This window comes from Zootermopsis nevadensis, unplaced genomic scaffold, assembly GCF_977971745.1.
Source record: "Zootermopsis nevadensis isolate Lab colony 2312 unplaced genomic scaffold, Znev_1.0 Znev_ptg000010l, whole genome shotgun sequence".
Lineage (NCBI taxonomy): Eukaryota > Metazoa > Arthropoda > Insecta > Blattodea > Termopsidae > Zootermopsis > Zootermopsis nevadensis.
This window is the reverse complement of record NW_028259142.1, coordinates 19,401,898-19,426,723: the sequence shown is the minus strand read 5'-3', so window position 1 is coordinate 19,426,723 and position 24,826 is coordinate 19,401,898. Positions and strand designations below refer to the sequence as shown.

Genomic DNA, 24,826 nt, shown 5'->3' with positions numbered 1-24,826 from the left:
AAATATCATTACAAATTTAGAGTAATTCTATTGTAATTTACCAAATTAGTCAGAAATTTGTTGTGGGCAATGGAAACCCTCCCATCGAGGCTGCGTGCTGCAGTTATCAGTCGTCACTTGTCTTCATGACGTATTTGCTGGTGTAAAGGAATGTCAGCGTAAGTGAATATTTCGCTTACTCGTCAACTTTTCAAAGTTACGTACGAAACAACGGTTCGATTTACAACTTACGTTTTTTTGAGATTTTAGACTCTCAACGCGGATAAAATAACGATTATGGCTTTTGGATTGTAACGTCGCGTAATCTTGTAGATGGTTACTGCAATTTTGGATTAGCGTTTGTCAGCACTACAAGACGTCACAAACAACCCAAAAGAACATTATGTTAATATTCTGAACACATGATATTTGTAAATTAAAATTTTAAACTTCAAGTCTCACACCGATTACATAACTGCCTAGATAAATAGCAAAATTCTTGTAGTTTTCATGTTTCTTTACCTACATTTCTGAAGCTGAAATTTCGGTGCCCAAACAAAATGTAAACGACATACCGATCGCTGTGTCAACAAAACGAGTTCTGTTTCAATTAAACCGGTCGCGTTTATTTATATCGTTCTCCCAGTTCTGCACCGAATCTCAAGCACACACCTCCCAGCAACAGTGGTCTAACTCCCACAACATTCAGTAAAATTGCGTGATGAACAAACTGTCTCCATTATTTCTACATTCGTCATTACCCTTCAACATGGCTACACATATATTTCGCTGTATTTACATCCAATATCTTGCTGTTAGGAGCCACGGTGGTCTAGCGGTCAGAACGCTGGCCTTGTAATCCCGGGGTCTCGGGTTCGATTCCCGGCGGTGCCCGAATTTATAACTTGTGTTGGGCAAGGCCGTGGTCTAGGCAACACGGAGTTTTCCTCCGTGGCATCCCAACAATTACTCCATTCACACACAGAAGAAGGCAATGGCAAACCACTTCTGGATCATCTGCCAAGAACGTATATGAACAGGTCCCAGTCCGAGAAAAGGATGGAAGGATCCTGTTCATATGGACCTGTCGTCAGACAGAACACTAAATAATAATAAGATGAGGTGGTCTAGCGGTCAGAACACTGGCCTTGTAATCCCGGGGTCTCGGGTTCGATTCCCGGCGGTGCCCGAATTTATAACTTGTGTTGGGCAAGGCCGTGGTCTAGGCAACACGGAGTTTTCCTCCGTGGCATCCCAACAATTACTCCATTCACACACAGAAGAAGGCAATGGCAAACCACTTCTGGATCATCTGCCAAGAACGTATATGAACAGGTCCCAGTCCGAGAAAAGGATGGAAGGATCCTGTTCATATGGACCTGTCGTCAGACAGAACACTAAATAAATAATAATATCTTGCTGTTATTGAGTCAACAAACGTCCCCATACACCCAAAGCTGTCAAATTGGCTTAAATACTTTGATTATTACTGTAATGCTGATATTACTATATTCTTTGAGCAATGACACGGCTTCGTTGTATATAAGACACAGTATTTTCCTATTTGACCTAATAGAAATAATACCAAATCTGCTTCTCATTAGACACTCTGCGCTCCAAATCAATTTTTCTCTCTCCCGTGCCTGGGAATTTGCGACAAAAGCCTTCTTTTTGATATAGCAGCTCCCGCAAAATAAGGTTATACATACCAAATGACAATTTTCCAAGGCGCACACCTGTCCGCGATTTGCATGTGGCTTTAAAAATTCAGTACGTGTATGATTTTATTATAAAATTATGCAGCCAGCAAGCAGAAGTCATACATAATTTACGAAAGCTAAAATATTCGCACCACAGGAAGCCAGACACGGGCGATACAAGCACCCACAGATTCTGACAGAGAATATTACATTTATTTGTGAATACATTCTGTTTCATTGAATAAATTAAATAAACTGGCACATTAATATGTACCAGAAATATTGGAAACAAATTATGATACATATAATTCCTACTATTCGGTTTTTTAAAAGCATAATAAATAAATGCCCCGACACAGTAATGCTCTCTTTAATGAGCTTAATTAAGTCATTCATCACTCGTCGTAACAAATCTCAAATCGCCGAGTCTCGAATACACGACGCTTATAACCCCGCAAAAATATTCGGCGACTGATGAAGTCAGGAGATCTTGGAGGCCAGTCTAAACACCGAAACAGTGAGATTCGACAATTCAGAAACATTTCGCCTAACTTCTCCATACTCATTACTGTTACATGTTATGTGACGCCATCTTGCAGGAACCACAGTTGTCTCACGTGTGTACGCACCCGTGACTTTGAAATCCTCTCCAATCGTCACATTCTTAAAACTTCAGTCGTCTTTGCCCGACTCTCTATAGTATAATACAATGAACTCGGAGGCGGTCAAGCTCACAACGTTCATAACGTATTACCAAGTATAAGCACATGTTTTACGATGCATTAGGGCTCTTTGTTCCCCCTGGATTTGTGATCCCGAATACAGGAATCACGTTCATGCCAACCTCAATAATTAAAATTCGTGTAAACGGATACAGTAGATTCCGGTTAAATGGTCCATCGGTTAATCGGGGCAGTCGTTTATTTGTGACAAATCTTAAAGAACAAACCTTTTTAACTCTTTACGTCGAACTTCGTATAATTGCTCCTTAAATGGATCAAATTGTTCCAGTCCCGATATGTCCCAATTAACTGGAATCCACTGTACGCCTATATATATATTTCCACAGTCACTTCTGTAGGAATAACCTCACTGTACGATTACATGATTATTCCAAATTTACCTGTCTTCCTGTCTTACAAGAAGATCCAGTCGAATTCTACCCTCCGATTCGACTCCGGTTTTGCAGTATGGCAGTGGACCCTTCTCTGACTTCCTCGCCTAAATATTAGGTGTATACACTCCACTGTTTCTTTGGAAAAACGAAGCCTGATTTTGAACTATTCTTCGCAGTTACAATTCAATAAAGTATAACCGTTTCACTTCGTCAGTGGTAACACGACTGTGTGTGTGTGTGGTGCCATCTACCCACGTTCCAGTCCCACCTACGGTTTCATTTTGTATTCTTGCTTTCAATTAACGTGTATATCACAGCTGTGAGGACAGTAATATTAAATTTCTTTTTTATATTTTGTATTGATTTGTATATTTTCTCCGTTCGTCCATTCACATTCTAAAATGACAGATATGCAGTTGGTCTGTCACCGACTGTGAAAGACACTGTTAGATTGTCAATTAGACATTTTGAACAGGAGTTACGTAATAATAATTTAATTTCGGTCATAACACGTTGAGAAACGAACTGAGCTATGTCGTTTTCTGGTGTTAATAAAGGCAAAAAGAACATAAACAAATGCGGAGACTTGCAAATAAATTAAACCTGACGGCTCACATTAAAAAATCTGGAACACCACAAATAAGCAAATTACCACCCGACCTTTCGCTGAGGATATCAAAATGCTTTATTTTATAGCATCACAACTTCACGGTGGAAAAATTGCAAAATAAAACCACGTTTTCAAATGAAAGGTGGAGTGTCTACACCTAATATTTTGTTCAGGAAATCAAAGGAGAGTCTACCGCCATACCGCAAAATCTGAGCCATATTGGAGGTTAACAATCGACCGGGACAGCTTTTTAGTGTTTTGCATTGGTATTTTATATTTATTTTTAGTGTTCTGTCTGACGACAGGTCCATATGAACAGGATCCTTCCATCCTTTCCTCGGACTGGGACCTGTTCATAAACGTTCTTGGCAGATGATCCAGAAGTGGTTTGCCATTGCCTTCTTCTGTGTGTGAATGGAGTAATTGTTGGGATGCCACGGAGGAAAACTCCGTGTTGCCTAGACCACGGCCTTGCCCAACACAAGTTATAAATTCGGGCACCGCCGGGAATAGAACCCGAGACCCCATGATTACAAGGCCAGCGTTCTAACCGCTAGACCACCTCATCTTATTATTTATTTAGTGTTCTGTCTGACGACAGGTCCATATGAACAGGATCCTTCCATCCTTTTCTCGGACTGGGACCTGTTCATATACGTTCTTGGCAGATAATCCAGAAGTGGTTTGCCATTGCCTTCTTCTGTGTGTGAATGGAGTAATTGTTGGGATGCCACGGAGGAAAACTCCGTGTTGCCTAGACCACGGCCTTGCCCAACACAAGTTATAAATTCGGGCACCGCCGGGAATAGAACCCGAGACCCCATGATTACAAGGCCAGCGTTCTAACCGCTAGACCACCTCATCTTATTATTTATTTAGTGTTCTGTCTGACGACAGGTCCATATGAACAGGATCCTTCCATCCTTTTATCGGACTGGGACCTGTTCATATACGTTCTTGGCAGATGATCCAGAAGTGGTTTGCCATTGCCTTCTTCTGTGTGTGAATGGAGTAATTGTTGGGATGCCACGGAGGAAAACTCCGTGTTGCCTAGACCACGGCCTTGCCCAACACAAGTTATAAATTCGGGCACCGCCGGGAATCGAACCCGAGACCCCCAGGATTACAAGGCCAGCGTCTTAACGCCTATTGTTTATATAAAATAAAATGTGATAAACGCTGTGCGTGTTCTTCCATTATCCGTTTCATACGCACAAAGTCCTGGCTGTGTTTGAGTTAAGTTACGTTACGTTCGTCCTATTAACACATTATCTACATTTGTCTTGATACTCTACAGATTACCTGGAATTTACATACAGGTAAACCTCGATTTGCGCCGGTTAAATTTGCGCCGATTTTGAAATCAGCAAGTCAAAAAGTGTAAAAAAAAATTATATTTTACTATTATTCATAACGTTTTACAATGTTTCTCGTACTAAATCGTAAATTCTTACATCGCTGATTTTGAATAAAAATTATTTGCAAGTATTTGTGAGATAATCTCCAAAAATCCGCCAACATTGCGCAAGAGTCACGTGAGCATTGGTCACTCTTGGCGGTGAGTCATTTGCGTTTAGCCTGATAAGGGAGTAAGGTAAAATGCGCTCAGGTCGCTTCTTGTTGATATATTGAATGTGCTGAAAACTGTGTTTGTGTTGTTCGACCACTATTTTGCAGTAGCAACTGTTTTATATTTATAAATTATAGACGAGCCGCCATGTCTGGTAAGAGAAGTGAATGTTTTGCTAAAAAGTTGCGTAGGTCTATTGCGTTGGAAGATAATATGGACGTAATTCGTAGAATAGAAGGTAGTGATACCGTATGAAGTTGCCTCCTTCCACTGTGACTACCATAATGAAAAATTTATATAAAATAAAACAGTCAATGCAACAGGCTACGAGAGTTAGTGCAAGTGAGTTATAGCAGAAGTGACCTTTTAGAAAGAATGGAGAAATTACTGTTGCTATGGTTGGATGACATGAATCGAAAAAAAAAACATTCCCTTGACTGAAATTTCTATCACGGATAAGGCGACGTCAATGTTTGAGGAACGTAAGTCGTCAATATTTGGGTGCCGAGAACGCATGTCATTGACTTCCCACTGATTTACATTATAAAAAAAGTTTCGATTTACGCCGGTTCATCCAGGAACGCATCCCCGGCGTAAATCGAGGTTTATCTGTACAACCCCCCCCAGGTCAAGTAAGCAGATGTTTCTCTGAAGAGTCGGCAACACAGATCACTACTTCCACACTGACATTATCCAAAAGCAGGATCGACACTTCAGTTCCATTTGTGTCGTTTCAGATTGTACAGAAAGAAACACCTTAAGAAGATTTTCGCGTTTATAGCACATGTAATTAACAAAACTCCAGGGTCCTTCTTGAAAAGCTAATAGACGCTCAGCTGCTGAAAAAGTTCCGGCTTTTATGAAAGCCGAAGGCTCGTTACGGTAGTCAAGACAGGCCGCTCCGTTCTGAAGCCTTTGCATCCTAGGCACACACTCACGTCCGCACGTCCGCCATTGACATTTGTGTGGTAGGAAAAATACAATTGTGTGACCTCTAGTGGCATGATGTTCATACGATGACGAAAGACAGACGGACACCACGAACAAGATTGGAAATGTGTACTCTTTGGGTTACACTGACATTCCGAAGGCGTTCCTCACGTGAACCATTCTTGCGCTGTAATCCAAGGTCATTGCTCCTCAAAGCTTTTTTTACGACAATGACCATATGTTATTCTTGCACTAATGTTTCAACCACAGCTGAGGGCGAGGCCCCAACGAAACAAGCCTGATAAAGGCCCAGAAATTAAATAATCCTTGAAGATTTCTGTCTTCTGGGTTGTCGCGATTCATCGCCCTGATGACTGAGGCAGTATGACCTCTGAAACGTTGGTTAACATCGACCAGACTACACGGCGCAACAACCCAGAAGACAGAAATCTTCATCGCCCTGATGATGGAGGCAGTATGACCTCTAAAACGTTGGTAAACATCAACAAGACTACACAGCGCAACAACCCAGAAGACAGAAATCTTCATACTCATCGCCCTGATGATGGAGGCAGTATGACCTCTGAAACATTGGTTGACATCGACCAGACTACATAGCGCAATAACCCAGAAGACAGAAATCTTCATACTCTGATGACGGAGGCAGTATGACCTCTGAAATGTTGGTTAACATCGACCAGACTACACAGCGCAACAACCCAGAAGACGGAAATCTTCATACTCTGATGATGGAGGCAGTATGACCTCTGAAACGTTGATAAACATCGACCAGACTACACAGCGCAACAACCCAGAAGACAGAAATCTTCATACTCATCGCCCTGATGATGGAGGCAGTATGACCTCTGAAACATTGGTTGACATCGACCAGACTACATAGCGCAATAACCCAGAAGACAGAAATCTTCATACTCTGATGACGGAGGCAGTATGACCTCTGAAATGTTGGTTAACATCGACCAGACTACACAGCGCAACAACCCAGAAGACGGAAATCTTCATACTCTGATGATGGAGGCAGTATGACCTCTGAAACGTTGATAAACATCGACCAGACTACACAGCGCAACAACCCAGAAGACAGAAATCTTCACACTCATCGCCCTGAAGACGGAGGCAATATGACCTCTGAAACGTCGGTAAACATCGACCAGACTACACAGCGCAACAACCCAGAAGACAGAAATATTCATACTCATCGCCCTGATGACGGAGGCAGTATGACCTCTGAAACGTTGGTAAACATCGACCAGACTACACAGCGCAACAACCCAGAAGACAGAAATCTTCACACTCATCGCCCTGAAGACGGAGGCAATATGACCTCTGAAACGTCGGTAAACATCGACCAGACTACACAGCGCAACAACCCAGAAGACAGAAATCTTCACACTCATCGCCCTGAAGACGGAGGCAATATGACCTCTGAAACGTCGGTAAACATCGACCAGACTACACAGCGCAACAACCCAGAAGACAGAAATCTTCATACTCTGATGACGGAGGCAGTATGACCTCCGAAACGTTGGTTAACATCGACCAGACTACACGGCGCAACAACCCAGAAGACAGAAATCTTCATACTCTGATGATGGAGGCAGTATGACCTCCGAAACGTTGGTTAACATCTACCAGACTACACAGCGCAACAACCCAGAAGACATAAATCTTCATACTCACCGCTGTGAAAACCTCAAATCATACATAAATAATCCTTCTTTGGAGTAGGTGTTGACAGCTTTACGCAGGAGATGCCCCGAGGGCTTAGTCCCTAAAAATGGCCTAGGACTATGGGTGGCTAATCCCTGGGGGAAGGGAGCAGTCTAGGCCTAAATGATCCAACCTGATTTGTGTCCAAAACAAGACAAGGCCAAGGAGGCAACGCCTCTAAGGACATAGCACTAGATTTGGGAGGCAGGGAAATGGCCTAGCCCCGGAGGGTTTAGGGAAAGGAGGCCCTCGGAAGGGGCAGTCCCGGTTCTCTTGAAGCCTGAATGATTTAACCTGAGATGGTATAAGCAAGGGTATGTGGAACCCGGGGAAGGCAGAGTCAACGATTATCAATAGCAATGCTATTGACAACAGCAGGTTCCAAATGTTGGGCAACATTGACTTCCGGTCATGCAGGTTGCCTGTCTCTTAAAGCGTGATAGATAGACAAGCATAGGCTGTTCCAGAAGTTTTTTCACTCGCGCTAGACGGCAAACAACACTTAACAACAAAGAATGGTAAAAGATCCCATGTCGACCCAGAAATGCCTCTTTTCCTTGATACTTGCGTTTATAATTAACTTATATAAACTGGAGTATGGTGCAGATCTCGCCACTTCTCGGTCCCTTTCTCTCCGTTCCGTTGTTTTGCAGTGCAAAAGTGACGTAAGCCTGTACACATAGCTGTCTCGTGAATGGCAACTGTTTAATTAAAAAGGCAATCAGTATGCAGCCACAGCGTTAAATAATTGACCGCTATCCAATCGGGATATAAATTCATATGTCATCATAGTAAGTAAATGAGATTTTTTTTATTTTTTCTACTTTAAAGAGATTCCAGGTTAAGAATGGAATTTTCTATAATGTTTGTATAAGTAATTGACCTACAAGAGGCAGACACGGCAATCGAGCGATGATAGAGGCAGCAAGGACCTCTGAAACGTCGGTGAATTTCTACCAGGATACAAGGCGCAACAACCCAGAAGACCGTCATCTTCGAAGTTCGTTCCGTTGGAATCGTCTCGTCTCTTGTAGCAGTGACCGTGTCTACATTTTATTTATAGTTGTCAGTCGCAAGCTACGGGATTTCGCACATTTCAGCTCCGAATCTACACGAAAGATTTCGAAAAAAAATATTGTTGTCCCTAGTCGTTACAAAATCGAAATGAAATTTCTGACGTAAACTACTGATGTGAAGTTCACTTAACAGAACACGACGTTCTACGTCGTTCTGATAAATCCAACGACAGAAAAATCACTATTCCCGACCTCGATTTTAATTTGTTATAGACACGCCGCATCGTCATAATTGTGTATCCACAAATTTCCAAAGATAAATACCAATGGCAGGAATCGAAAGGCAGCCTATTTCAGCACGACGTTGCAGATCTAAAAAAAAAATACTAATATTTTCATAAACGTTTTAAGCTCATTTTTAACTGGTTTGTCTCAGTAATCGCTGTTTATTTTTAAAACCAATTTAAATCCGTAAATACACCCTGCAAGCGACATTACAACTTAATAACGATTGGAACAGGTAACACAAATAGTGCGATTTTAAAAGATTTCAATTACACGATATTCATTCCTTAATCCATTTGCATTGGTTACCATTACGAATTATCCGAGCCCCTAATTTAGTGACCAATAGCTCAGAACAAAAATTCAAGGTAGTGACAACATCTGTGGTAATGCTATGTTATGTTATAGGTTCATAAGCTTTTAATCAGCCCTACATAATTTCTAAGGAAAAGATCTCTTTTAAAATGAGACAAATGTCCTTTAATTAAAAAGAAATTCTGTAGTTGTTTTTTCACAAATATTTAATTTAAAATCTATTTAAATTTCTAGTTCCAGTTATGTGTGTAGGGTGTTCTATCGAGTGTATTTATTTATTTAGTGTTCTGTCTGACGACAGGTCCATATGAACAGGATCCTTCCATCCTTTTCTCGGACTGGGACCTGTTCATATACGTTCTTGGCAGATGATCCAGAAGTGGTTTGCCATTGCCTTCTTCTGTGTGTGAATGGAGTAATTGTTGGGATGCCACGGAGGAAAACTCCGTGTTGCCTAGACCACGGCCTTGCCCAACACAAGTTATAAATTCGGGCACCGCCGGGAATCGAACCCGAGACCCCAGGATTACAAGGCCAGCGTTCTAACCGCTAGACCACCTCATCTTATTATTTATTTAGTGTTCTGTCTGACGACAGGTCCATATGAACAGGATCCTTCCATCCTTTTCTCGGACTGGGACCTGTTCATATACGTTCTTGGCAGATGATCCAGAAGTGGTTTGCCATTGCCTTCTTCTGTGTGTGAATGGACTAATTGTTGGGATGCCACGGAGGAAAACTCCGTGTTGCCTAGACCACGGCCTTGCCCAACACAAGTTATAAATTCGGGCACCGCCGGGAATCGAACCCGAGACCCCAGGATTTGTACTTGTTTTTATTGTATGTATTTTGTTGTAATTGTGTAGTATAAGGACCACTGCCACCGGGTGCAAACCCAATTGCAATAAATAAATAAATAAATAAATAATAATAATAATAAAATCTCTAACATCGTTCAACAGTAGCCTACCACTTTAAAATATTAATAATAATAATCCGTGGCGTAACAGCCCTCTGAGGGCCAAAAGTCTACTGGAGAGTTTCAAAGTTCCACAAAAACGCTAACAATTTCTTGTCCAGCTGTACGACTAACAACGCTGCAAGAAATGCCTTGCACTACACATTTAGTTCGGTACAACTCTCGTCGTCAGCTTATCCCTCCATCCACTTAGGCCCGAATGCCCGCCTCGAGCACGTAATCAATTAATTCGTGGCACAGCACGTAAAATTGCTTATCGGTATGGAAAGTGAAGGTTCATGACGCCCGTCATTTCGTAATTCCATTTTTCTTGAGCTGGTGGGTTGATGGACCCCCATGCCCTCCACATGTTCGAGACCCTTTACTCCATCCTCAGCGCAAGGGTTGGCGCACTTAACGTATAAACATATTTAATGACGAACTTCATAAAGCGGTGATCAAACCCAAAATTTCTCTGTCTTATTCGCAAGTCTGCCACTGGCCCTTACGAGGTGCGATCGGAAAGTTTCAAGACTGTCTCAATAGAGGGCGAACCGGATGTAGTACGAGCTTCTGCCGCTAGGGGGTGCGGCCTACATTCATAGTGAATCAGTGTGCCAGCCGGCATCATCGAATTAGCATTTGTTTCTTAGTTACGGGCGTTTTTGGTAGTGCATTACACCGACCCTCCTGCGATTTCGGAATGGCGTGTGCATCAAATTTTGCCAAAGACTCGCCAAAACGGCTACGGAAACCTATGAAATGCTAAAGCAAGCATTTGGGTCGTGCACAAACTTTTGTGTGGCATTCACGTTTTAAAAATGGCCGAACCTCTGTCGATGATGACGAGCGTTCTGGACGACCATCTTCGAGCACAACGCCCTTAAAATGTTACGAAGATTCGGCAGGCCATTCACGAAGATCGACGTCGTACCATCAACGACTTGTGCGACATTGTTGGGATAGGCTATGGGACCTGTCAGCTGATTCTAAAGGAAGAACTCCACATGCGACGCATCCTGTCTGAGGACCAGAAGCAGAATCGACTTCTCGTTTGTCAGGAGCTCAAAGATCTTGCAAGAACCGACCCCAACTTCCTTTCTAAGCTCCGTGTGACTTCTTCCTCTTCCCAAAGATGAAAATTCAGCTAAAGGGAAGGAGATTTGAGACGATAGAAGAGATTCAGGCAGAATCGCAGATGGTGCTTGACAGGCTGACAAAGAAAGATTTTCAGGGATGCTTCCAGGCTTGGCAGCGGCGCTGGGATCGTTGTTTTCACTCCCAGGGGAACTACTTCGAGGGTGATGGATGAATTTAATACCTGAGATAAGTGTACGGGTTTTTATACGCGCAGTCTGGAAACTTTCCGATCGCACCTCGTAGAAGTCTTTCCAATCACTGGAACGATTCTGAGAGTTAACTCATATTGGCCTGGAACTACTTTTACATTGCCATTATCATTTCGTTATTTCTACGTCTTGTGGTTTCAGGGCGGTGAGTAAAGTGATTGCCACAATACGATGACGGCGAGCGACTTGGAAAACTGATTTCATTGCCCGAGCTACTATCAAAATACGTCCTTCACTTTACCGTGTTGACAGGTATTGGAAATCCAGAACGAGACGAGAGGAAATAAATGCACAGATAACAAGTCGTTCTGAAGCTCAGATATTTATCGATTCCTGTTCAACGTCGATACTCGTTAAATAATACCGTTTTCGTGTGATACTCCCCAACCCAAGTCAGCAATGTGATTTCCGTTCTATTTTTTTTTTTTTTAGTGATCTGTAAAGATCTACAAATAGTAGGATTTTCGTTTGATTCTTGTACTGTTGTAGATGGAAAAGGTATCTAAGCGCCTCTCGAGAGAATTTCAACGACCGCCTTTGGCAGGAGCCTCTCCACGCAAACGAGTAGCACGAGGCGCCTCTGTCAAGGAAGTAAACACTTTCTTATCGGAAACGGTTTTAGAAAATACGAGGCTCGTCCTCAAAGTAAGTTTCCCTGGGGCCGTTTACAGAAACAAAACACAATTTCATGGAAATATTTATTGCGACAGATACAGCAAGTGTCCAGCTATTTTTCAACATATTCGCCACCGGAATTGAGACATTTGTCATACCGTGGGACCAACTTTTGAATACCTGTGTCGTATAAGTCTGCCGCCTGGGATTGGAACCACTGTGTGACAACCATCTCCGCCTCTGTCATTCTCAAAACGCTGACGCTGACCGGACAGGAATTTCTTGAGGTGTAGGAAAAGATGGAAATCACTGGGAGCGAGGTCCGGGCTGTAGGGTGGATGATTAAACACCTCCCAGCTGAACTCCTGCAGGAGACTTGCTGTCCGTCGAGCCGTGTGCGGCCTAGCGTTATCACTGACCGCACTTCACAGTCGGCGGGAGCTGGAATAAGAACCTCCATCTTCAACAGCTGCAACGATGCTACTGTGAGAACGCGGGAAGTACCGTTAGTGCATGCGCCATGCTACGTCATTGCTCTATCACGTACGCACAGCCGCTTCGCGCAATATAAGGTTTGCTAGCTGTGGGACGAGTGGGAAACTTACTTTGTGGATATTTAGTTGAGAAATCGCTGCAGGGAAAGGCCACTTTTGTGACGCAGACACAGGAGACAGACGAACATTAAACTAGGTCTTAAATGCGGCGTGAGGATGTTGAATGGATTTATCTAGCTCATTGTACCTCATGGCACAGTAACAAGCCCTAGTAAACACAGCAGTTAGTTTGCATACGGGTCCATAAAGGACGAGTCACATCTTGATCAGTTGAGCGACTGTAGCGTCTTTAATGAAGGGAGAAGGAACAGTAATTATGTTTCGTTGGTCTTAATCGACAACGTAACACGGTTCGCCTCACCAAGTGTCTTCTTTCGAGGCTAACACAAAAAATAAAAAAAAAAGATAAACGTCCTCCCCCCTTAAATATATCTTTCGCTGTGTACGACAGTACATAATGTAAAAGTCTCAAAGACAATGTTTTCCAGTGCGACTGGGTGTCACGAAGTCTTTAAATTTATCACAATTAAAATGTTTGATTTAAATTATAAAATACATTTATTTGTTTTTTCCTTAAGGTAGTATATTTGCGTCATATTGTGAATTAGGTTAATATTTTAATATTTTCCGTCAAATCACAATTTTTAATAAGATAATAAAATATAAAATATTTAAAATATCATTTCACGTTCCGCATCGAATGATCGATTTACAAATTGGAACGTCTCTTACGACATGTTTCGGTTATATTTAACCGTCCTCAGGTATAAATTAGATTGGTAAAATTTAAAACTCGAATTACAATCATTTACAATGTTATGCAGTTTATTGAAATGTTCTTATCAGATCGTAAGAGACGTTCCAACTTGTAAATCGATCATTCGATGCGGAACGTGAAATGATATTTTAAATATTTTATATTTTATTATCTTATTAAAAATTGTGATTTGACGGAAAATATTAAAATATTAAAAAAATATTGTTTTTTTCTTATTAATAATTATACTTTTTTTGTTTTATCACACATGACTTACATTCAAACAAATATAACAATTATTATTAAAAATATTTAAGGTACTTATAATTCCGAACCTGACACCAATCAGTTAACGTGGCTACGGGCTAGAAGACCGGGTTTAATCCCAAGTAAGGACAGAAATTTTTGGTTACGACATTACAGTTTCCAAATTGAATTTGGGGCCGACCCGGAGGGGGTTACTCTTAATTTGAGCATGATTTTTATTGAAAGCCAAGGGTAATATTCGCATAGCTCTATGCCCCAGGGCGACTTTAACTTTTCATGGTAGATCCGGCAGACAACTAACACATCCTGATCCCTCCCTCAGCATAGCGTGTCTTCCTGAAGAATCTTGCGAACAGATTCCCAGGACGTTCCTGGCTTCTTACTCACTCGTATGAATCCCTTCCGTCCTTTGGATATGAGCCGGTCTTGCACCCGTCGCTTGGTTAATTCAAATGACAACCGTATGTGGCCAGTGCGTTTCTATAGAAACGTGACGCACATAAAGACGCTTTGAACAGTTCTTCATGTTTGTGTTACTCCTTCCGTGGCCATGTAAGAACTGACAGTGCAACCTTTGTCTGCCGTCTTCCTAGACAGCATTCGCGCCGAAAAGACTGCGACACCAATTTTAAAATTATCGCTCGGTAAGAGCGACAGACCTACAGCCGAATAAAAACAACTTTTCTGCTGTATTGCCGATATCAGCCAACGCCTTGGAGGGAGGTACAACGCGTCACAGTAGATCGTAAGAGCAACGAGACGTCGAGTGAGATTTCAGATTCTCACGGAAGAGAGGTTGAAGATAACTTCTCTTCTGGAATTTTTCCCCGTGTAGCAAAGAAACATTCTGCAGGCGATTACACGAAGGAAAGCTAACTGGCTGGGACATATTATGAGAAGGAATGGATTACTGAGTGATATCACCGAAGGCCTGGTTAAAGGAAAGCGAGGACTAGGAAGAAGATTGATACAGCTAACCGACGACCTTAAACAAGGAAAGAAGATGACGTTCCAGGAATTAAAGCGAGAAGCCGAGAATAGGGACAACTGGAGAGCTCTTTTTGGGCAGAGCAATGGACCTGTCGTAAGACAGAACACTTAATAATAATAAAGTCTAGTAACAACCGTCTGTTCCCATGACTAAGGCAGTAAAGATCCTTGAAACGTCCGTCAGTTTGTATCAGACGCAACATCCCAAAAGACAATCGTCTTCAACGAAATGTTAGGTTCGTGTTAATTTCAGAACATCGCGTGCGACGGTCATTTCATTTAACCGATGTTTTACAAACTACGTGTCCGATGTCGCCTGTAATACGTTGCCTGTTGCTAGTTGATTCCTTGTGATCCCAGATTTACGTGAGATATGAGAACCTCAAGGTTGCTATCCACCTGCAGATCCACGTGGCGTTATAACCCATTACAGTTACATTACAAAGAACTGATGTCAGATTTAACCTCTCCCGTTCCTGATGGCTAGGCAGACTTGCCCCTACAAACAACGATGGTGGTGACCTAAAGCGTCGAACAGTGAAACGGACGAAACTTGCTCATTTATCCGTCGCGGAGTTTTAACCACAGCTACAGGTAAATCAGAGCTTTATCCTATTCTGAGACTGAGTACAACACAAGCTTACCTAGGATTTGATACGAACAGAAAGATTTTCAGTATAGGCCGCCTTAAAATAAGGTTTTATGAACTTCAAGACACTTGAAATTTGAGCTTAACTAAATCTTGGGGGTATGGATAACAAACAGATTATCACGTATTTATAATCGAGTAATCCGTCCTATTGTTCATGTCCATAGACGGCCATGTTACTTTTTAAATTTCGAAAATATTCTTAAAACAACAGGGTTTATCCCAGGGATTTACCGTAACAAACAAAATCCTCCGTTAATATGACGGCCCTAATTACTGTGCATGTCTAAATGGAATTTTGAGACATTAAAACAACCATTTACGTCTGTCATGTTAGTTATCATAAAACAACTTTTCAGTCATTTTGTAATCCCTACGCAAAGATCATTGACATTATTCCAAACAGTGTTTAACACACACGGGGAATGGTTTAGCACAACTCGCCTGCTTAATTACATCATTTTTTCTGGTTTATAATCACAAACAATCAGGCTACGTAGGATTTGACGTTTTCACGGCGGTGAGTTCGAAGATGGCGCTACAACCCAGAAGACTCACCGCCGAGATATCCTCAAATCCTCCTCAGTATTGCCTCTTTCCAAGTCTGACGTCCGAATGTACAGTTTCTCGTAAAAATCCGCAGACCGGTTGAGGATCACTGGGTTACCACCGTCTAACCAACGGTTTACGTGCGAAATTATAATTTTGAAAAATAGTACAACATTTTGTTAGCATTCACGTCAAAATTGTGTATGGGGGGAGATGATGAGAGCGTACGAGAAGCCTTCAGTCGCAACTCGGATCTCAAGAACCATCAAAGAGGAAAATCGTGGTGAAGTTCGATTATACATAACAAATCGGTAAACGATACAAAATAAGTCAGGAAAGGTCACTGTCCTCTTTTGTTGAAGTGGCCAATAGAATTTTCAGTTCCTCCAACCTTCCAAACGCACAGAAATTTCTTCATTAGTTCAAGTTTTATGAAGACAACGCATCTCGTCTGAAGGATGACCAGTTTCAGCGCGAAATCTCCGTCCCTGCCTAGACTTGTCTTGGTCTCTCAACAAAAATCACGGCCTCAAATCTGTCATCACAAACGATAAATGACGTAAGGAGGACACGCAGACAGACACTCAAGAACCAACTCTCTCAGTAAATATAAACTAATCAGGGAAAGGTTGTTCAGTAAACACGAAGAAGTCTTACGACAATACAGTCAAATGTTCAGATACACCGAATTCAATCAGTACCACGGGCAGGGTTAGCAGCAATACGCACTTAAAATTAACAAAGATAAATGATTAACTGAGTATCCAGAAGTTAACACGAAAGTTCTTTTTAAAAATAAATACTTACTGGTGTGGGAAATTAGTCTCGAGGGTCATTGTCTGTCTGTCTACGTGTACTAGCCTATCGCCTGATCAGGGCCGCCACCTAAACGAACATTTAAATCTGCGTCTACGTAGTTAAAAATCAGCGAATTCGTAAACTGTTCAGACTTCTTTGTTTTTAAAACAAATTTGAAGAAGAAAAAAACCTGTCTAATAAACATAACAGCAATCGGAAATTGTTTACAGGCATGTTAATTTGAAACAACCGTGTAAGATAAACACAGGGAGATCAAAAACAGTGAATTCGCCATTAAAGTGAACACATATTCCCTTCTTTAATGCTGTTGTTGCAATTACAAATGTTTTCTGGCAACAGCGGAGGAAACTGGGAGGAAGTGGTCGTGGCCCATCTCAAAGTGACCGTAACGCCGCAGTGTTCTGAACAAGAACCGTACAATTGAACAAAAATTTTCTTGGATATTATCCATCGTCTAGTAAAATATAAAACGTAAAAAACGACGTTTCGGATATGGGACTCTATCTCCGTCTTCAGGTTCCTACACAGTTGGGCCCACTAGATAGAGCTAATCCCTATCTCAGGGTTACGTTCGAAACAAACAGATGGCCTCAAAGAGTTTCCCACGGTTCGGTATTTCATATGCAACAGAGAATTTCATATCCCAGCCCGTCAGAAAAAACAGACCACAACAGCCTCAGTTTAAGTCCACTTATGTACGTATTCACTGTGTCACGTCATTTTACACCGGAAACCTAACCTTGTTTCTAGAGCGCCCTTAACGTCTTCGACGTGTTCCCGCTCCGATTCTCGGCACAGTTAATAATTATCCTGACTGAGGTTTTATGTTTTCCCCAGTCTTTCCAGGAGAATGCTAATAAAGTGCATTGAAACGGATCATCCATCTAAATCTTTATGCATCAAACAATAAATCCAAATCTCACCACTCTTAACGTATGAAACACGTAATGGCAGGAATGCATGCACAATGACCCCAAGTTATCAGCAGGAAACTTATCTCTTAGTGAATAAATAAGATGCAGACACAAAAAGCCTCCTGTCTTTCGCGCACTCGCTGAATACGCTCAATATGAGTGAAGAAACAGTAATATAAGTTTCTAGTTGACTCGGTAGTTTTTCATGTTTACAAGAGAGGGAGAGTGAGCCGGCAGGCTTATGTAACTTTATAACTTTACGTACCTTCGCTTATTTTGTCATTGATACTGATGAGCGTGGAAATCTTCTTTCTATCAGGTTCCAACTGCTGTCACTAAATTATTCAAAATCACAATTGAAAACCCACACGTATAGTGAACCAGTGTTTTAAAAAATAACAATAGTTTTGGCGGGATAAAATTATTCCGTCCACTATCTCACTAACAGACGACGGACGACTGACTGTATCAACAGGTGACAGGCGGCAATTCATAGAGTGCAGCACATATCAATGGCAGGACGAAACTAATCGATGTGTTTCACTCCATAATCGATGTAAATCGAGAATTGCAAATCGATTATGAGGCAAAGCTCTGATAGGTCACATCAGTTTCCAAAGAGAATGATCAAATTAAGGTGTCAGTGGTACACCGTGTAGTGAAAATGCTATTTAACAGACCCGTAAAATATATATGGAAACTTTATTTAAATACTAATACGTAAAGGTTTTTTATATATTGTTAATTATAATACATTATTTTGTTAAAGTCTAAATGTAGTTTAATTTTCCGAAACGAATCGAATTTTGCAGTTGACAATCCTGATTTACTGCCAACCATAGAGTTTGGTGGCTGTGTTCTGTGTTTGGGTCTGGAGAAGGTAGAAGATGGCGTTTGTTGATCGTGCTTATTCTGGCCTTTCAAATAATATTCATGGAGGTTTTGAAGTTCCTGACTGGCTCTCAGCAGAGCACAGCACTGGAGTAAGTAAAATATTGTTTTACTGTGAAGACATCGACGAGTTGGTTGTTTTTAATAAAGTAGAACATCTGTGTGAGTGGTGTGTTAAGTGCTGACTCATTTTCAAATAATTCAGTGAATATTAATATATTTAAATCGTAGTAGTTTGAACACTTAATGTATTAGAATTTATACAGTAACTTTTCAATTTTTTATTGAGAAATATATATAAAATTTATGGCACGGTTGGACTAGCATGTTGTCATTATGTCATCCCTATTCACTCATGAAAATATTAAAATCAACTAAAAGCTGCATTGTCATTTTTGTTATGATGAACCGTATGGTATTAAACCGTAATGTTTCTCTAAAATAGTAAAGACTCTTTAGTTTATGTGTTCCTTTCTTCTTATATTTTCCGTACCAAGCTACAGGGTATTATGCAACATGAAATATGCAGAAATATTAAACAGCTTATATTACAGTACAATTTTAAAAGTTTATTGCATGTTGATCATATTCTTGTGGTGTTGCTTTCTTTTGTTACATCCAGGGAAGATGATTTTGATCCTGGTCTAGGTGCTTGAAACTAATTAATGCTGAGTAGTATAATCTTAGACAGGTCTGTGTCAAGCTGACCACAATATTTGACATTGTGCATGACTCATTCAAAACATGCAATTCATTGATAGTTTAATGCAGTTAGACAGGACCAAAATTATTTTAACATATAAGTAGTCAAAACCATGAATGTAAAATCACAAGAAATCAACATTATAAAATTACGAATTTGCACTGAACATTTGTTGTTGCACAGAGTTTGAGAGATGTTTAATACTCTTTTCCTCTTTCATGTAAAATAATTAATGTTTTGTAATAAGCTAATGTTTAATAATTGCAGTGTTGTAAAGAAAAATGTGATGACTCATTATTGCAAAATATTTTATAACACTGAATAATCTAACTTTTTGTTAATTTCAATTACTTCATACTAGAATAATACCCTGGAGTATAATTTGACCCAATATAGTGCAGCAGTTAATGTAGTGACAAGAATGAGTAACATGAACCTAATGAATATTACCTGCTAGTTAAAATATTTTGTAACCTTATATTGGAAACCTAAAAGTAAAGTAAAGCTGTCGCACTATATGCCATGTAGGCACTTTGGGGGAGAGAAGGTATAGCTCCTACTCATTCTTTACCTCGGCACTAGACGGGAGTGAGTGGTCAGCATGATGCCCCGGCCATGCTTTACCCCCAGGAAAGGACCCCAGTACCCATTGGATAGAAGGCTGGGTGGGCCCCAGAATGGGTCTGAACACAGAGGCTAGAGGAAAAATCCTCTGCCCCCCATCAGGGATCGAGCCCTGGTTGTCCAGTACGTAGCCAGTCATTATATTGACTGAGTTACGCTGGCTCATCTTGTATTACCTGGCAATAAAGATTTGTAAAATTACTGGTATAAATGCGATTTGTTCTGTGCTGACTGAAATTGTAACTAGTTAACATAGAGCCACTGTTGGATGCTCAGAAATAAAAAAACTTTAAATGCCTGCAGAAAATAACTGATGTGTTAAAAGTTGCTGTCTACATCAGCCGTCCTCATAATCACATTGGCCTTCAGGGACGAACTTATAACTTTAACAACAAAGTGAAAGTAACGAAACCCAACTTAGCAAACTTTTGTAGCATGAATCCTACATGACCTGAGTTATGGGATGTATTTCACTTCTCTGGTATTTTTCTTTCAGACTTCAATCATGGCAGTTGAATACAATGGAGGAGTTGTGATTGGTGCTGATTCTCGTTCTACAACAGGAAGCTACATTTCAAACCGTTTTACAGATAAACTGACTCAAATAACAGAACACATCTATTGCTGTCGATCTGGGTCATCTGCTGATACGCAGGCAATTGCAAATATTGTCAGATATCATCTAGATTTCCACTCGTAAGTGTCTTGCTTTGACAAGTAAAGTGACCTTTCCATTTAGTGTGTTATTTTTTCACAAGAAGAAGTGATGTAAAGTGTTGTGCCTCACTGAATAGTGTGATATATAATATTAGCACCTCTGTTATTCAAGAGGTATGTAGTTGTCTTGAATGAGTTTGTTTCTTGGGCAGTGTGAATTTGTTCTCCTCAGAATTTAAAGCAAATTCTGTAATAGTACCATGACCAATCCCCCTATATCCTTTCAGAATTTTCACATGCATTGCTGTGTAATGCATGAAGTTAATAAAACAAGGCTTAGACTATGAAGTTTGCATTATAATAGCTGAGATTCAGGTACAGCATTATAATATAATATAAATTGTCTTTCATCTTATATGTCGTGAGTGTATCATCATTTATTTTGCCTTCAATGAAAGTTATAATTATTGAACTAAACAACAATCAAAGTGAATTATTATATTTTTCATCCTGAAGGATTGAGCTTGGGGAGCCCCCGCTAGTGGAAGCAGCGGCAAACATTTTCCGTGAACTGTGTTACAACTATCGAGACTCACTGATGGCAGGAATAATCGTTGCTGGCTGGGACAAGAGGAGGGGCGGTCAGGTACCTGCAGTGTTTTGTTTTCATATTCTTATCCGTTGTGGGTGGGAAGAAGGTAAAAGCAAATAGTAACAAGAATTTTCCATGTATTTTTTTCTTTTATGAGACTCCATATTTTCCAAACATTTATTAGCATATGAGACAATTTATTACTTCAAGGAACAATTCTTGTATAAAATCAGAATTTCCCTAAAATTATTTTATTTCATGCACTTCATGTAAAGTACATAAAAGAAAATAAAACAGGAGACATACATAGGTGAGGATGGTATTAAAATTGATGTTAGAGAAATATGTGTTTACGTTAATGATGATAACTTGATGGGTTCTGTAATATGCGGAATTTCTGTAGATTGTTAGTTATCATGGATTCTGTTAGCAGCTGTTATTTGATCATTTTGATGTTTCCAGGTGTATTGTGTGCCTCTTGGTGGGATGTGTGTAAGACAGCCATTGGCAATCGGAGGCTCTGGCAGCACGTACGTGTATGGTTATGTCGATGCACACTTCAAGAAAGACATGTCCAAGAAGGAGTGCTTGGAGTTTGTCACCAACAGTATGTATCATTGAGATTTCGGGCTCTTGTGTGTAGAGTTCAGTAGTCCTGCTTATTTGTCAATTATGTTATCACAAACACAAATAAAGTTTGTAAAAAAAAAAACATGTTGAAACTATGTGGCTTAAGTTTTGTTCAGTCTCAGTATTTTTGTGTTTAGATACCACATTGATTAAAATGCACATGCAAGTAAACAAAGCTTCTGCCAACTGTAAACCTACATGTTCACAGCTTACATTATATGCAGAATAAATTTTGAATATGAAGCAGGACTGTACCCACTATACCAATAATGTTCTATCACAATTTTCTGAAATGGAACCCCAGGTTTTATGAGATGTGGTTGTCATGTTCCAGCTCTGGCCCTTGCAATGAGCCGTGATGGGTCAAGTGGTGGTGTTGTACGGCTTGCAGACTTAACAGAGAAGGGCATCGAGAGGTTCACTGTCCTTGGAGATCAGCTACCACGTTTCTATGAAGGATGAAATGATAATACTGTTGTGTGTTTAACAATGTTTTAATAATCAATACACATTTGTTTGGATGTATGTCACATAATAAATTATTGTGGTGGACACTGTCAGAATGCCTTTTCAAAGGAACTTGCTGCTTCCTTCTTCAGAATCATAGTGACCCAGAAGTAGAATCTGAGGTTTTGTCCAAGTTATTGTGGTCAGGGTTACCTGAAGTGGTTACCCATCCAAGTCAGAAACATAACTAATGTTGACATCAACAGCATTCTTTTTATCAGGGAGTTTCTTGTTCTTCATCACTTCAGGGATCAGGCTAAAGGCTGTTCTGATAACAATTGATCAATTCACCTTTTCATATGGTACTGCACAATTTCTTTGTGATCCTGATTTGACTGCCAGAATAATCTGATAGCAAAGCAGGAGAGACATGAGTGAGAAACATGACTACTGAATTTTGCTTACCAAACATCTCTTTCATGCTCATAGGATCTTCTACATGCTGTAAATCTACGACATGGGACCAACAGCTTTATTTCCCCTCCGAAGGGATTTTTGTCACTTAAAAGCATTGTCCTCGGCCAGGTTTAAACTCACAAGCCTTGGGTCCGAGAGCAAGCATGCTACAACTTGACCACCGAGGGTGGATTTATCAGGGACCTATCCACCCAATACTGACAACCTATATTACTGCTAATGGGACCAATTTCAATTCATGACATCTTATATTCTCATATAATTACAGTCTTATCATGTCTATCCTGAAGGTGGAGGCAGGAAGATCCAATTAATTATCTCCAATTTTTAACACCCTGACACACAGTATTACCCAGATGACTTAATGAGGAATATACATCACTATGAAAGCCTAATTTAATTGTTAATACATCATCAATTGGTTTAATATATATATAACCAATAGTGAAACTAATACTTGTTTTTATTAATGAATTTCATGCAGTTTGTCTTGTCAAATTTAAGGACAGGATTGAATGTTTGGAGTAGATCATTGATGTATAAGAGAAAAACATGAGGACCAAGTATAGAACGTTGAGAAACTTCATGTTTTACAATGCCCCAGTTTGAATATGAATTAAAGGGATTTTGTTTTCTGCTACTAACTACCTTAATTCCATAATGATTTAGTTTTGATAATATGTTATTCACATAATCAAATGCTTTAGCAAGGTTGCAAAATATTATATCAACATGAATTTTATCATTAAGGGCATAAAATATCTAAGACTCTACAAAGTTCTTATCAGTCCTTCCTCTGAAAGGATAGTGTTACAGTTCAAGAAATGAATCACTTATCTGTACGTTACTTTCACAAATTCTGAAAACTATATCGGTAATAAAACTGGCCTGTAGTTGTTGATGCAGAATTTTTCTCCTTTTAGTACAAGGGTACAACTTTTTAATATTCAAATCATTCTGGTAGAGTTCCTTTGATAAGTGATTGATTACAGAGATAACTTAAAGGAACACTAATATAGTCTGGGCAAGTTTACAGAGATAACTTAAAGGAACACTAATATAGTCTGGGCAAGTTTTGATATTCTACCATAACTATATGAGTTTTTTGACTTAAGAGAATTAATTACATTTTCTATTTCATTTGTTATTGTAAGCAAAAGATTTTACTTGGGAAGGTTTTACGTCTGTGCTCGGGCCATTTTGGGCCCTTGATGTATTGCTGCTTTCCATAGTAAGCTTTATTACACACATTCCAACAATTTTATGTTAGTTCATGCCATAACACCTAACTGCAACCAACACATATGCAAACACTCCAGCTATCTGAACATCATATGAACACATACCATAGATGACGTACCTACACGAATAATACCAACATACACTATTATTTTAGCACACAGAGCGTGGGGTAACAGTTAAACGAGTCTGCTACGAAGGCCTAACCAATAATAATAATAATACTGCAAAATATATTTCATAGACCTCCAGTTTTATTTGTCACGTGGTACACTTCCAAACTAGAGCACTTTGCAATGACAGTTACCCGTTTGGCTGTAAACAGCACATATTATTAACGCTTAAACTTTTATGTACTACATGCTTTAACAACCAGAACTGCTTTTCAAACTGAAGGAGTTAGTATTATACTCACTGTAAAGAGGGGTTATTTCCTAAATGACATTAAATAGTTGATCCTTGTAATCGTGGAGTTTTGCATTTCTTTGCGGATTGAATTCTTAAATATTATTTAGACGAACTTCGGTTTCAAAGCTTGGAACCCACGTCCCACCAGAAGAAATGCAGACATAAGAATTACCATACATATAAGCAAGTGGATGTGGTCTAGTATATATATAAGTACTTTGTTTGGGGGAAACTTTCCGTAACTGTATTCAAACGTGTTTTATTATTCTTAAATTAAATGCACAGATTACAAATTAGATCAATGTTATCCCTGATTTCAACGCCTGTCAATCTCTTTATGTTTGTTGTTACGCACGATTGTTTTGAACATAAAGAAAATAAATATAATTCTGAAATACATATATAGAAATTCATAGTCGATTCTTCATCGAGAACAATACTTCGTGCTACTTTTTGTTGTAGTGCCAGTCTGCTTTCATGTCTC

General features: G+C 40.0%; 2 protein-coding genes and 1 long non-coding RNA gene across 6 annotated transcripts in view; 1 reads left to right on the top strand and 2 right to left on the bottom strand.

Moving 5' to 3' along the window:
• Positions 1–18,163, bottom strand: part of LOC110830589 (adenylate cyclase type 6) — a 189,567-nt gene extending 171,404 nt beyond the window's left edge. For 2 of the 3 annotated variants that reach the window (XM_087346745.1, XM_087346749.1), the window contains exon 1: positions 17,940–18,162. The gene's annotated coding sequence lies outside the window, so the exon portion shown is untranslated. Of the gene's footprint in view, positions 1–17,939 lie in introns of all 3 variants that reach the window. The other variant, XM_087346748.1, reaches the window with a different exon arrangement.
• A 152-nt stretch (positions 18,164–18,315) lies between these two features.
• Prosbeta1 (proteasome beta1 subunit) lies at positions 18,316–22,334 on the top strand. Its single transcript, XM_022065707.2, has 5 exons — positions 18,316–18,657; positions 20,389–20,588; positions 21,066–21,195; positions 21,604–21,748; positions 22,106–22,334. Exons 1-5 carry the CDS (start codon positions 18,562–18,564, stop codon positions 22,231–22,233), a joined length of 699 nt encoding a protein of 232 aa, XP_021921399.1. The 5' UTR covers positions 18,316–18,561; the 3' UTR covers positions 22,234–22,334.
• On the bottom strand, positions 22,247–24,797 carry LOC110830604 (uncharacterized). 2 transcript variants are annotated; one of them, XR_015534613.1, is made up of 2 exons: positions 24,350–24,797; positions 22,247–22,626 (listed from the first exon to the last, which is right to left on the bottom strand). It is a non-coding gene; the product is annotated as an uncharacterized LOC110830604 (long non-coding RNA). The 2 variants fall into 2 exon arrangements; XR_002543296.2 differs by lacking the exon at positions 24,350–24,797 and adding an exon at positions 23,823–24,046.
• Between the last annotated feature and the right edge of the window lie 29 nt (positions 24,798–24,826).

Bases quoted from the DNA above. Each gene is read 5' to 3' on its own strand.
- Prosbeta1 (XM_022065707.2), top strand. From the start codon at position 18,562: ATGGCGTTTGTTGATCGTGCTTATTCTGGCCTTTCAAATAATATTCAT. The intron at 18,658-20,388 runs GTAAGTAAAATA...TTTTTCTTTCAG, and splicing joins CAGCAGAGCACAGCACTGGA to ACTTCAATCATGGCAGTTGA. The intron at 20,589-21,065 runs GTAAGTGTCTTG...TTCATCCTGAAG, and splicing joins TATCATCTAGATTTCCACTC to GATTGAGCTTGGGGAGCCCC.